General features: G+C 48.5%; 1 protein-coding gene across 1 annotated transcript; it reads right to left on the bottom strand.

Annotated features, from left to right (window-relative positions):
• Positions 1-823: 823 nt before the first annotated feature.
• On the bottom strand, positions 824-12,646 carry LOC129677169 (uncharacterized). The gene is given in 7 exon segments (XM_055607837.1): positions 824-2,452; positions 2,558-2,823; positions 2,825-4,940; positions 5,364-5,503; positions 5,587-5,821; positions 5,969-6,797; positions 11,179-12,646. Coding segments are annotated over 7 exon segments (6,144 nt in total). The 3' UTR covers positions 824-1,362.
• Positions 12,647-13,533: the final 887 nt, after the last annotated feature.

Below are 13,533 nucleotides of genomic sequence, written 5' to 3'. Positions count from 1 at the left end.
TGGCACCCATCACCCCTCCCATCAATTGATGGGTGGTCCTCCATCCATTATTAATTTTAAAAAATGTCCTACAGACTTGCCTACAAGCAATCTGCATGGACACATTTTCTCAGCTGCGATTCGTCTTCCCAGATAACTCTAGCCTGGGTCAAGTTGAAAACAACAATAACAGCACTCAGGAGGCTGAAGCAGGAGAACTATATTAACTATATCAACTGTTGCTTGAAATGAGTACATAGAAATAATTTATAGGTGGATCAGAAATGCTGAGTGAAAGACTCCCGCTAGAGCCTCTTTAGACGGGGAGACCCCGCTTCCCAAGGAACAGCGAGACCAGTTTTCGGATGCAAGCCGCAAGAGGTTTATTTCGATACACGGGTACCCGGGGTGACAAAGCCCTTCGGAGGACTTGCGCGCCTCTCGGTTGGGGTGACGGGTTTTTATAGAGCTCGGGAGCAAGAAGCACGGTTACAGAAGCGAGAAGCATAATTACAGGGATCTAATTGGGTGGTTTGAACAAAGCCATAGTTGCGTCACGTACCCAGGACAGGGAAGGCGGGAAGGCAGATGTGAGCCGAGTCACGTACCCGGCCCTTATCTCGGGTACCCAGAGTGTTTTTATCAGGGACTTTCCATTTCCCCTCGTAGGCCAGGTGCCCAACTGCAGATATCCTGCTGTTGGACATCTGTCCTGCCTTGCTTCTGACCTTGTACTGTTTCAGTCTTGCAAAATAGTGTTGCCAGCATTATGCTAGGGCTTTATTCTTTCATTCCCCCATTTTTCTTCTAGCCTAGAATGGAATCCTTCATTCTACGGGTCTAGGGAGAGTCAATCTCCGTCTCTAGCTGCTTGAGTTGATGATACTGCTGGGTTAGCACTAACGTCTGTATGACGGAGAGCCGGTCCTTTATAAACTGAACTAGCCGATTTAGGATACAAGGCCCAACTAGTAAAATCAGGAGAATTATGATTAGGGGACCCATAATGGAGGAGATCAGGGTGGTGATCCAGGGGGATTGACTAAACCATCTCTCGTACCAGCTCTGTCCTGACTCAAAGAATTGCTGTCTCTGTCTGAGTCTTTCTCTGAGTTTAGCCATATTATCCCTTACCAGTCCAGTATGGTCAGCATAAAAGCAACATAAATGTCTTTTTTTTGACGTCTACGCTGCGTCTGGCATAGGACCCGGGTGGCATGGCCTGAGCTAGATCAAAACTTAGTTCAGGGAACCAAGTGTACGGGGGGGCCATTTTGGAAGTCTTGTTAAGAGGGACACCAAATCCATCTAGCAGGACCCAAGTCGAGTTCACAGGGATGTGGGGACTGGAGTGTGACAGAGCGAACAGGAAGAGAAAGAATATCAAACCCGGGTAAGTCTTATCTTTAGTGGATTTTGGGTGCGATGGAGTTTCCATGAGGAGGCTGGAGCCTGATCTTGCTCTGCGTCGTGATGGGCCGCTTTGGCATGGGAGGCGTGCACCCACGCTGCGATACCGTCGACCTTGAGCGCCATCGGGGTTGTTAGCAACACAGTATATGGTCCTTTCCAGCGGGGTTCTAAGTTCTTGGTTTGATGTCGGCGGACCCAAACTGTGTCTCCGATCTGGAAAGGATGCGGCACCACCGGTTGGTTTAGCTGTTCCTGGTATGTAGTAGCGATGGGTTTCCAGACTTCTTTCTGGACAATCTGCAGTGCCTGCAAATGAGCTTTTAGAGAGGGGCTGTCAGCAAAGGAGGTTACACAGGGATCAAAGAAGTTAACGACCGGTGGTGGGGCTCCATACAGGATCTCGAAAGGAGTGAGTCCATGGGGGCCCGGGGTGTTCCGGGCCCGGTATAGGGCCAATGGGAGGAGGACCACCCAGTCTCTAGAGCCAGTTGCCAGCGTTAATTTGGATAAAGTCTCTTTGATAGTTCTATTCATTCGTTCTACCTGCCCTGAGCTCTGGGGACGGTATGTACAATGTAATTTCCAATTGATCCCCAACAGTTTGGCCACTAACTGACTTACCTGGGAGACGAAGGCAGGGCCATTGTCAGAGCCCAACGCCTGGGGCATGCCATACCTGGGGAAGATTTCTTCCAGAAGCTTTTTGGTGACTACTTTAGCAGTTTCATGTTTGGTGGGGTAGGCTTCTACTCATCCCGAGAAGGTGTCCACAAATACCAGTAAGAACCGATATCCATAGAGTCCAGGTTTTACCTCTGTGAAGTCAATCTCCCAGTGGGTGCCGGGGCGATGTCCCTGGATCCTGGTCCCAGGGCCTACCCTATGGCGTCCTGCATTTACTTGGGCGCATGCTGTGCACTCTTCAGCCACTTGCTGTAGAATTTTATTCCTCCCCAGCAGATAGTGGGAGCTTTCTTCCCTTTCTAGGAGGGTTTTCATTTTTCTGGAGCTAAGGTGAGTCAGTTTGTGGAGGTATTTAATCAGGTTACGAGTCTGTTGCAGGGGCCACACAGGTTTTTCTTTGAAAGTCCAGAGTCTTAGCGCGGGATTGTAAGTGGCCCCCATTTCTTTTAGGAGGTCCTGATCTTCCTCACTATAGTGGAAGGGGGATTCCTGAATGGAGGGGACCTCTGCCTCGGCCGGTTTTATAGCCAGGAGCTGGGAGGTATCTGAGCTTCCTTGCATCGCTGCTTCTCGGGCAGTTACGTCCGCCAAGCGGTTGCCCCTGGCTTCTCCGCTGTCTCCCTTTTGGTGGCCGGGGCAATGGATGATGCTCAGTTTTGAGGGTAAAAACAATGCTTTAAGCAGGGCCAATATTTCAGCTTTATTTTTGATTTGTTTTCCTTCCGAGGTTAGCAACCCTCTTCTCCGGATATATCTCCCCATGGATGTGAGCAGTGGCAAAGGCATAGCGGCTGTCAGTATAAACGTTGAGCTTCTTACCTTCCGCCATCCGGAGGGCCTGAGTTAGGGCGATGAGTTCAGCCCGTGGCACCGAAGTGCCAGGTGGTAGGGCCTTAGCCCAAATTACCTCAGTCTCGGTGGTGACTGCGGCCCCTGCTCTCCATTCTCCGTTATCCAGAAAGCTGCTCCCGTCGGTGTACCAGGTGAAGTCGGCGTCAGGGAGGGGCTGGTCGGTCAGGTCGGGCCGGGTGCCATGTACCTCTGCGAGTATCTGGAGACAGTCATGAGTTTCTGGACCCTCCGGTAGGGGAAGCAGTGATGCCGGATTGAGAGCTACTATAGGGCCAAAGTATACTCGATCAGTGTCCAGCAGTAGAGCCTGGTAGTGGGTCATGCGGGCATTGGAAAGCCATTGGCCCGGAGGTTGTTTGACCAGGGCTTCCACTGCATGAGGAGCCAAAATTGTTATTGGCTGTCCCATAGTCAGCTTGCCAGAGTCTTTAGTCAGGAGGGCAATTGCTGCCACCATCCTCAGGCAGGGTGGCCATCCCGAGGCCACCGGGTCAAGTTTCTTGGACAGGTAGGCTATCGGGCGCCTCCATGGTCCCAGTTTTTGGGTCAGGACTCCTTTAGCATATCCCTGTTTTTCATCTACAAACAGTTCGAAGGGCTTGTTTAAGTCCGGAAGCCCCATCGCGGGGGAGGTTAGCAGGGCCTCTTTTATGGCTGCATAGGCTCTCTGCTGCTCATCTCCCCAAGTAAAGAGAGTCCCTTGCTTGGTGAGTGGGTAAAGTGGCGCAGCCATTTCCGCAAACCCTGGAATCCAGAGGCGGCAGAACCCCGCTGTACCCAGGAACTCTCTTAGCTATCTCGGGCTTTTGGGCACCGGAATCTTTAGGATTGTCTGTTTCCGTGCCTCTGTCAACCATCTCTGTCCATCTCTGATTTGGTAGCCCAGGTATGTAACCTGCCTCTGGCATAATTGGGCCTTTTTGGCTGAGGCCCGGTATCCTAGAGTTTCTAAGGTCCTCAAAAGGGCCTTAGTTCCTTCCTGACATTTTCCCTCAGTTTTCGCAGCCAGGAGGAGGTCATCAACATATTGGAGCAAGATTAAGGCAGGGTAGTGAACCCTAAAGTCGGCCAGGTCCCGGTGCAACGCCTCATCAAATAAGGTGGGGCTGTTTTTGAACCCCTGTGGGAGTCTGGTCCAAGTGAGCTGACCCGACATTCCCAATTCCGGGTCCTTCCACTCGAAGGCAAAGATGGGCTGACTCCGAGGGTGGAGCCTCAAGCAGAAGAACGCATCCTTAAGGTCTAATACCATATACCAGGTGTGCGTCGGAGGAAGCCCAGTCAACAAATTGTACGGGTTAGGAACTGTAGGGTGTATATCCTCCACCCTTTTATTGACTTCTCTCAAGTCCTGCACTGGGCGGTAGTCTCCCGTCCCTGGCTTTTTGACCGGAAGGAGAGGCGTATTCCAGGGGGATTGACAAGGTACCAGGATGCCCTGGTTTAAAAGTCTCCGAATGTGGGGCCTAATTCCTTGGCAAGCTTCATGCGACATCAGGTATTGCTTAATGGAAATAGGAGTTGCCGGTGCCTTTAAAGTAATTACCAGGGGCGGTTGGTGGGTTGCGAGACCCACTCCCCCTGTTTCCGCCCAGGCTAAAGGGAATTTTTCTAACCAGACAGTCATTTCTTGCGGCCGAAGCCTTTCAGGCTCGTGAAGCTGGTATTCGTCCTCCAGATTTATGGTTAACACATGTAAAGGCTGTCCCTGTGGCCCAGTAATGTGGGCCTTAGTCCCATCAAAGTGGATTTGTGCCCTGAGTTTCATTAATAGATCTCTCCCCAACAGAGGATAAGGGCAATCAGGAACATGTAAAAAGGAGTGAGTCACCTTACCGGTGGCGAGTTGTACTCTTCTTTCAGTTGTCCATCGGTACCTTTTTCCTCCGGTGGCTCCTTGAACCAACGCCGATTTGTCAGTCAGGGGTCCCGATGAGGTGGTGAGCACCGAGTGCTGGGCTCCGGTGTCCACCAGGAAGGTGACGAGTTGCCCCCCCACATTAAGGGTTATCCTGGGTTCGGGGGGGGCTCCTGACCCTGACTTCCCTAATCCTCCAGGTTTAGCAGGGTGGCCTGGGGCTTAGGCTTCCGTGGCCCTTTTGGTCTCTTTGAGCAGTCTCGGACCCACTGCCCTTTTTCCTTGCAGTAGGCGCATTGATCTTTGTCTACCCGAGGACCCCTGCGGTCTCCCAGGCCCTGTCTATCCTGTCTCTGTCCTGTCACTATAGTGGCCAGCAATTTGCTAAATTCCCTATTCCTCTTGCGGTCTCTACTGTTCTCTCTCTCTTCTGCCTCTTTTCTCAACCTTTCATCTCTCTCTTCTTGAGTCTCTCTCTTGTTGAAAATCCGCTCTGCCTCTTTTAACAAATCCTGGATTGTACTTTCCCTTAAGTTCTCAAGCCTTTCTAATTTTTTTTCTGATATCTGGGGCAGACTGCCAGATGAAGGACATGGCCACATTGGTAGCCTGGTTAGGGTCCTCCGGATCATAAGGGGTGTACACACGATAGGCTTCCTTTAGTCGTTCTAAGAAGGCGGAGGGAGATTCCTCTGACCCTTGGGTCACTAACTTAACCTGGGCCAAATTAGTGGGGCGCTTTGCTGCCCCATGGAGACCCGCTATCAGCAACTGGTGATAGAGACGTAAATGATTCCTACCGTCCTCCGTGCGAAGTTCCAATCAGGTCGTTCCAAGGGGAAGGCCTTGTTGATCTCGTTTGGCAACTGAGTAGGCTGCCCGTTATCCCCCGGAACGTTTTTACGGGCTTCCAAAATGACCCGTTGCTTCTCCTTGGTGGTCAGGAGAGCCTGTAACAGCTGCTGACAATCGTCCCAGGTGGGCTGGTGGGTTACTAAAATGGACTCGATTAAAGCAGTAAGTCTAAAAGGGTCCCTAGAGAAAGGGGGGTTATTGTTTTTCCAGTTATATAGATCTGAAGCGGAAAAAGGTCAGTATTGGAGCTGGCCGTCGGGTCCCGCTCGTAATGGGAGAGCCTGAGATGTGGAATCTGGAGGGGCCTCTCGGCGCCCTTTCAATCACCCCGCCATCGGGGAAGGAGCCGGTTCCTCCTGAGGTCCGGCTGCGGCGGCTTCTCCCGGATCTTGGTCCCTATAGGGAGGAGGTTCTTCAGTCAGCAGGTCCAACAAGGGGCCATCGTCTGCTGGCAGTACCGGGGGCGTCGGTGTCTTTTTGCCCCCTGGATCACGTCCCTGGGTCTGCTTTGTTATAGCTGGGTAGAGGGCAGACTTAGAGGGTGTGGGGACCAGCAGAGGAGGTAGGGCAGGGGCAGAGGGAACAGCAAGGGGGCTGGGGGTGACAAACAGCTTGACCCATGAGGGTGGTTCCCGGGCCAGGGCTTCCCAAGTAACAATGTAGGGTACCTGGTCCGGGTGGCCGTGTGGCCCTAAATCCATGACTTTCGCCTTAACCTGCAAAATAATATCTAGGTTAAAGGTGCCATCTCGTGGCCAGCCAACGTTAAATGTCGGCCATTCTGAGGAGCAGAAGGTGTCCCATTTTCCTTTCCGGATCTCTACAGAGTGACTACAAGCGATGTTCTGGGTGTCCTTCCAGTGCTGTAGAGTGAGGCTTAAGGGGGTAGTTAGAGACTGTCCCATGGTTTCAAAGAGACTAACACCAAACACAAACCCGATGAACAATAGACAGACAGTGACACAAACGCAGCGCGCAGCACGACTCTGGCGCCAAACCGAAAGCAAAACTTCAGATGGAGACTGTGAAGAGGGTCTGGATCCCTCGTCTCCCAGAAGAGACATGTAGCCCTCGGACAGGGGCGAAGCCCCAAAAAGTCCGGGTTGGGTCGTGTCTCCAAACAGACGGGCCCCCAAAATCGGGCCCCCAGACACTCCTGGGACGTCTCCCAAGAGTTGCGGAAAAGAAGTCCGAGCTCGTCAGCTCCTTCTAGTTTCCGCCTAATACGGAGCGACTCAGCTGAATCGTACAAATTTCAAGAGATAGAACAGGCAACAAACACGTGACGGAACGAAGACAAGAGACACTCTGCTGGCCAGCTTACCTCCCGATGATGGGTCGGTGGTCCCTGGGCGGGGGTCTCAAGTCTCAGTGGAACCTCCAAATGAAAGACTCCCGCTAGAGCCTCTTTAGACAGGGAGACCCCGCTTCCCAAGGAACAGCGAGACCAGTTTTCGGATGCAAGCCGCAAGAGGTTTATTTCGATACACGGGTACCCGGGGCGACAAAGCCCTTCGGAGGACTTGTGCACCTCTCGGTTGGGGTGATGGGTTTTTATAGGGCTCGGGAGCAAGAAGCACGGTTACAGAAGCAAGAAGCATAATTACAGGGATCTAATTGGGTGGTTTGAACAAAGCCATAGTTGCGTCAGGTACCCAGGACAGGGAAGGCGGGAAGGCAGATGTGAGCCGAGTCACGTACCCAGAACAGGGAAGGCGGGAAGGCAGATGTGAGCCGAGTCATGTACCTGGCCCTTATCTCGGGTACCCAGAGTGTTTTTATCAGGGACTTTCCGTTTCCCCTCATAGGCCAGGTGCCCAACCGCAGATATCCTGCTGTTGGACATCTGTCCTGCCTTGCTTCTGACCTTGTACTGTTTCAGTCTTGCAAAATAGTGTTGCCAGCATTATGCTAGGGCTTTATTCTTTCACTGAGCAAATGTCCCACTTAGAAAAATAGTGAAAATATAAAATAATCTAGGTAGGAAATTAACAAAAGATACATAATTATTTGCTAAAGAAAAGTTTAGAACACCAATGAGCAACACAAAAGATTATTTTTTAAAAAAAAGTATTCGAACAAGATAATCTTTGGGAGTGTGATGACTTTGAATCAAATTAACCTATGTATTCAATTCAGCCATTCCTCTCAAATATTGCTAAAAAAATGAACCTAGAGCTTATACAGAAAACTAAGAAAAAATAACCAGGAAAATTTTAAAGTAAATGACAAAGCTCTAGCTGTAGAATATATTACAACATATTACAAGACTATATAGGGCTGGATGTAGCTCAGCTGGTGCTCCGGCCAGCGGAGCTAAGGTTATTCGAGGGTTAAAAGAGAATCCAAACCTGTGAAAAGATGGGCAAGAAAGAGAAACCAGTCCAAGCAAACAGGTGCTTGTCAAGGACTAACTTTACTGAGCAGAATCAGCTTTAAATAGGGTTCAGGATGAGGAAGTAGGGTGGGTGAAACGTTACAGATTCTTCTTGGCCAGGGGCCTGAAACATCTTGTGATAAGCCACAGTTCTGTGAGCACATCTCTGCTGTTGCCAAGCAGTATGTTTACCACAGGTAAGGAAACGGGCAAGTTGAGGCAGGTTGGTGAGTTTCTACAGGTGGTCTCTGACATCTCCAAGCAGTATGTTTACTGCAGGTAAGGGAACAGGCATCTCCAAGCAGTATGTTTACTGCAGTTAAGGGAACAGGCAAATTGAGGCAAGTTGGTAAGCTTCCACAGGTGGTCTCTGAAGTTGGCGAGTTCCCTCAGGTGGTCCCTGACATCTCCCCCTCTCTAGTCTAAATAAAATGGAAGAAAGGGATGATTTGCTGCAGCTCGTAAAATGGGGAACTTTGTAAATCGGGGTTAATTGTTTTTAATTTGCCAAATGAAATTTTTAATTTTATGATAGGGGATAGAAACTGTGGTAGTGAGGCCAAAGGGCTGAGCATCAGCAACTGTGGGCAAGGCAGATTGCATCCCCCAGGAGTGACGGTTTGAGGTTTTAGCACCCAGGTCCTGCTTTGAGGACCCAAGTCTGCAACCACCAGTCATCAGTCCAAACATGGGGCACAAATGGGGTCTGAGCCTGCTAGAATGACAAGGCTCGGGCCTTACCCATCATGGGAGCGGCCTCCTCCAGACGAGGTCATCCTGTCTTAGGTGGACCAAGGCTTATTTGTTCATTCCGTCTCTGACTTACCAGACCACTCACTTTGTGGAAAGTAACGCTTTTTTAGATCACCTGCCCACAAGATATAAGATAGCTCGCCCAAAAGTGGCCATGGAGAATTTGAAAAGCCAATCTTGATCAATTTTTTATCACATTTTACCACAGTGAATATTAACCAATTATAACAGCCAATTAGGAAGCTGCAGGAACCATTAGGGAAACTCCACACTTATTTCTCCTGAAAGGGTTAGACTAACTTTGTAACCTATATGTCTTCTAAAGCCTATAGTTTTGAGTTTTAGGTTCAGGTTAAGCTAAAGCCTCTTAGTACCTTTCCAGAGAATGGAAAAATGTGACCTTATCTATGAGGACAGATAGAAAAAAAAAGGCAAGCAAGCAATGACCTTCACTCAGCAAAAAGAAAAACTCCTGTCTTTGAGATAGCATTTCTTAGCAACAAACCTAGACTTCTTCTGAGTAGCTTTTGACCTCCAGCCAAAAGTCTGTAGCCCCTAATTTTCAAGGATGAGCTAACCACCCCCACCTTCAATTGCAGCTGCATTCACACTTGGCAGGACTGGCCAAGCTTGAGCACCTAAGACTAACCAATTATCTTACTTTATAGCTTCCTCATCCAATCCTAAATTGCCAAGACTGCAACTTCAAATCTCCCGCAATTTTTCTTTTAAAAACCTAAAGGCCTTTGTCTCCCGGTGCCACTCTTTGCTGACCGGCAGGGGTGACCCCATTGCACAATGGTTAATAAACCTCTTGCTTTTGCAACGAGTCTTGGTCTGGGGGAGTTTCTGGGAAGGGCGCAATCTTGAACTCCTGAGCTGTGAGACCCCAGGTCTTACACTCCCTAACTAACAGGCGAAACCAAGACCTCCCCCCGGTTGTTTTGAGGGACGAGAAGTCAAGGCGTTGAGGTGTTGTGCTGCTCTTGTCCATGGTGGAGTCCACGGGGGGGGTCCTCCGTGGTGTTCAGGCGATGATAATGGACCGCAACGGTTTCATTGCTGAGTCTACCTGTGACTTAATAAAGCTGGTTAATCTATTAAAGGCCCAAGGGCCAAAGGAGAGGAGTAAGAGAATGCCAACAAAAGGTCCCAACAGGCTTGGGAGCAGGGTAGTAATCCAGGGAGAAGCAGAGAACCAATTTTTATACCAGGATTCTTGTTGTTCTCTCTTTCTTTTCCTTTCTTCCAAACTACGTTTGACTCTATCAAGACTGTCTTGTACTAATCCGGTCTTATCAGCATAGAAGCAACATTCCTCCTTGAGAGCTACACACAGTCCCCCTTCTTTGAGGAAGACCAAATCTAAGCCTCGCCAGTTCTGGAGAACCACTTCTGATAAGGAGGCTAGAGAATCCTTAAGATTTTGCGTTCCTTGGTGGAGTTCTTGGATATCTTTATCAACAGCAGCAGTTAATTGTGCGTAATGCTGTTGAGAAGTAACAAGAGAAGCAATGCCTGTTCCGGCCCCAGCGGTACTCAGGCCAAGGATGACAGTAAGTGTAACTGCTGTGAGAGGCTCTCTCTTGGTTCTTGATGAATAGGTTTTTTTCTCCCAAAAGTTTAGAAAGTTATCCGAATTATGTATAAAAAGCCAAGGGAGAATGGAAACAAGTACACAAAAATCCCTTTTTGTAAGAAAGACCAAATTAACTATATAGGTAGTTAATCCAAGAGAGCAAGCCAGATAAGTATTATCAGGAGCTTTAGTATAGGTGAAGAAATTATTTACAACAGAGGTTTGATTGCAAACTTGTAATAAAGAAGCGGGGGGAAGCATATTTGGTCCTAGTAAGCAATGTCCTAAGCCTGATACCATGCTAAGAGTGAGGCCTCCAGATGTATCAGCGGCCCATGAAAGGGAATTGGCATCATTAGTGGGGATGGGGTTTACAAAGGAGGCAATACCCTCATAAAAGGGAGGTGTGGGGGGAAAGCAAATCCAGCACTCTTGGTATTCGGGTAGGCTGGTATTATATACCACCAGCCGGGTTGCCAACCATGTAACAAGGGAGGTCTGTAGGATGTTCATGGTTTTGTAATTAAGCACAGTGAGAATCTTTCTCAGGGATTTCCCTGGGAGGGTCAACCAATTTAATTAGCCTTTCAGGAAGCCATCTAGCACTTTGAACTTTGGAGTCATAGATGCAAGCATGGCCTTTTCTCCAAATGAGTACTAGGTCAGGTCCAGACCATTTAAAGGTTAGAGGGTCTTTCCATAAGACCTGAGCATAGGAATCAGCCGTGGTAGGGTGCCAAAACCGATCAGCTGCAGATTTTCCATTATTATCATAGGTTAAAAAATTTAAAACAAATAAAGCATGATTTAACAAGGTCTTAAAATTACCTTTACGTGGGTATAATACTCCTCCAGAATGTTGTAATTTATTAAGCATGTTTTTTAAGGTTTGATGTGCTCTTTCTACAATGCCCTGTCCTTGAGGGTTGTAAGGGATGCCTGTAAGGTGTTTAATATTAAGCTGAGCACAAAACTGCTTAAAGCTGGAGCTAGTATAACCAGGCCCATTATCTGTTTTAATAATCTTAGGTAAGGGCATGAAGGCAGAACAGGCAAGGACATGACTAATAACATTTTTTGTGGCCTCCCCGGTCTGTAATGAGGCACATAGGAATCCACTAAAGGTGTCTATGGAAACATGGATATATCTTAGCTTGCCAAAGGGTGGATAGTGGGTCACATCCATTTGCCATAGCTCTCCGGGGGTGAGACCGCGGGGATTGACCCCCAAATGCGGCTCAGGCAGAAGTGTCAGACAACCTTGACATTGTCGAACAATCTGTCGAGCCTGTTCTCGGGGGATGGAAAACATTTGTCGAAGGGTCTGGGCATTTAAATGATGTAACCGATGAGCCTCTTGTGCCTGAGTTACTGGATCGGGCAAGGCCACGGTGGCAACTGTGCCAGTTACAACAATATTCTGTGTGGCCCGATCAACAAGTTTATTTCCTTTACTTAATGTTCCGGGGAGTCCCGAATGTGCCCGAATATGTCCTATAAAAAAGGGGTCATCTCTTGCTAGTATTAATTGTTGAAGTTTGGCAAAAAGAGGTGAAGCATTTGTAGAAGGGCGAATATAAGGAACGGTCTCAAGAAGAGGAACCGCCGTGGCAACATAGGCACTATCGGTATAAAGATTAAATGGTTGATCAGCAAGAACTTTAAAAACCTGAATAACGGCGTCTAATTCAACAAGTTGTGCTGAGGTAAATTTAGTCTGAGCCTGAAAGATTTTGTTATTAATATTAAAGGCTGCAATCCCAGAAGAGGAGCCATCAGTAAAGGCCAATACAGCCCCAGGGATGGGGGATGTCTTGGTCCGCTTGGGGAAAACAATGGGCTGTTTATACAAAAATTGGACCAGCTTATCAGCAGGGTAGTGATTGTCTATTTTTCCTTGAAAGGAAATACAATTAACGGTCCACTCACCAGAAAGCTGTAAAAGCCACTGAACTTCAGAGGCAGTATAAGGGACACAAATAGTGTCAGGATCTTTTCCAAATAATTTAAAGGGATATTCTCGACCCAATCTTAAAATTTGTGCCACTAAAGACGGGTATGTAGGCAAAACTTTAGAAGGAGAGGCTTCTAAAAGTGAAAGTGAAGCAGAGGCTTGAGACGGAGGTCGAGAAGCGGATCGAGAAGCGGAACAAGAGGCAGAGTGGAGGCAAAATTCAGCAACAGATAAGAGTCTGCGCTTTCCAGGGTCATCGTCTGCATTTTCGACGATATCTCTAATTAATCCCCAGTAGGAGAAAACAGTAGGGGAAACGGAAGATTCTCCTTCAGTTTCCATTCTTTGATTTAATTCTCTTCCAACCTTTTGCCATTTTTTAGGATGAATGGTTGGCCCGTCTATCATAAACCAAGGACAGGCTTCATCAATAAAACAAAAGAAATTTATGAGGTCCTTTTTCTTAACCCTTACTCCTCTCTCTCTGAGGGAAGCCTTGAGATCCCGAGTGAAACATGCTTCCTTTGACAATGAATAGCCCATCTTGATAGGACAGAATGATGAGGGAGAACAACACTTACCAGGCCTTACTGTTTTGCGGGTCTAGAAGCGGCGGCCTTCAGGGAGAATAACCGGTCACTGTTCTCGGGAGTCTCCTTCCGGAAGGGATTCGTTCTTCTAGCCCCACGTCTGGGCGCCACCTGCTCCGGCCAGCGGAGCTAAGGTTATTCGCGGGTTAAAAGAGAATCCAAACCTTTGAAAAGATGGGTGAGAAAGAGAAAACAGTCCAAGCAAACAGGTGCTTGTCAAGGACTAACTTTACAGAGCAGAATCAGCTTTAAATAGGGTTCAGGATGAGGAAGTAGGGTGAGTGAAACGTTACAGATTCTTCTCGGCCAGGGGCCTGAAACATCTTGTGATAAGCCACGGTTCTGTGAGCACATCTCTGCTGTTGCCAAGCAGTATGTTTACCACAGGTAAGGAAACAGGCAAGTTGAGGCAGGTTGGTGAGTTTCTTAGGTGGTCTCTGACATCTCCAAGCAGTATGTTTACTGCAGGTAAGGGAACAGGCATCTCCAAGCAGTATGTTTACTGCAGGTAAGGGAACAGGCAAATTGAGGCAAGTTGGTAAGCTTCCACAGGTGGTCTCTGAAGTTAGCGAGTTCCCTCAGGTGGTCCCTGACAAGCTGGTAAACTGTTTAGCATCCATGAAGGCCTGAACATGATCG

The sequence above is a fragment of the Psammomys obesus genome, unplaced genomic scaffold, assembly GCF_907164565.1.
Source record: "Psammomys obesus unplaced genomic scaffold, mPsaObe1.curated_primary_1811, whole genome shotgun sequence".
Classification (NCBI taxonomy): domain Eukaryota; kingdom Metazoa; phylum Chordata; class Mammalia; order Rodentia; family Muridae; genus Psammomys; species Psammomys obesus.
This window is presented reverse-complemented; position numbering and strand designations above follow the sequence as displayed.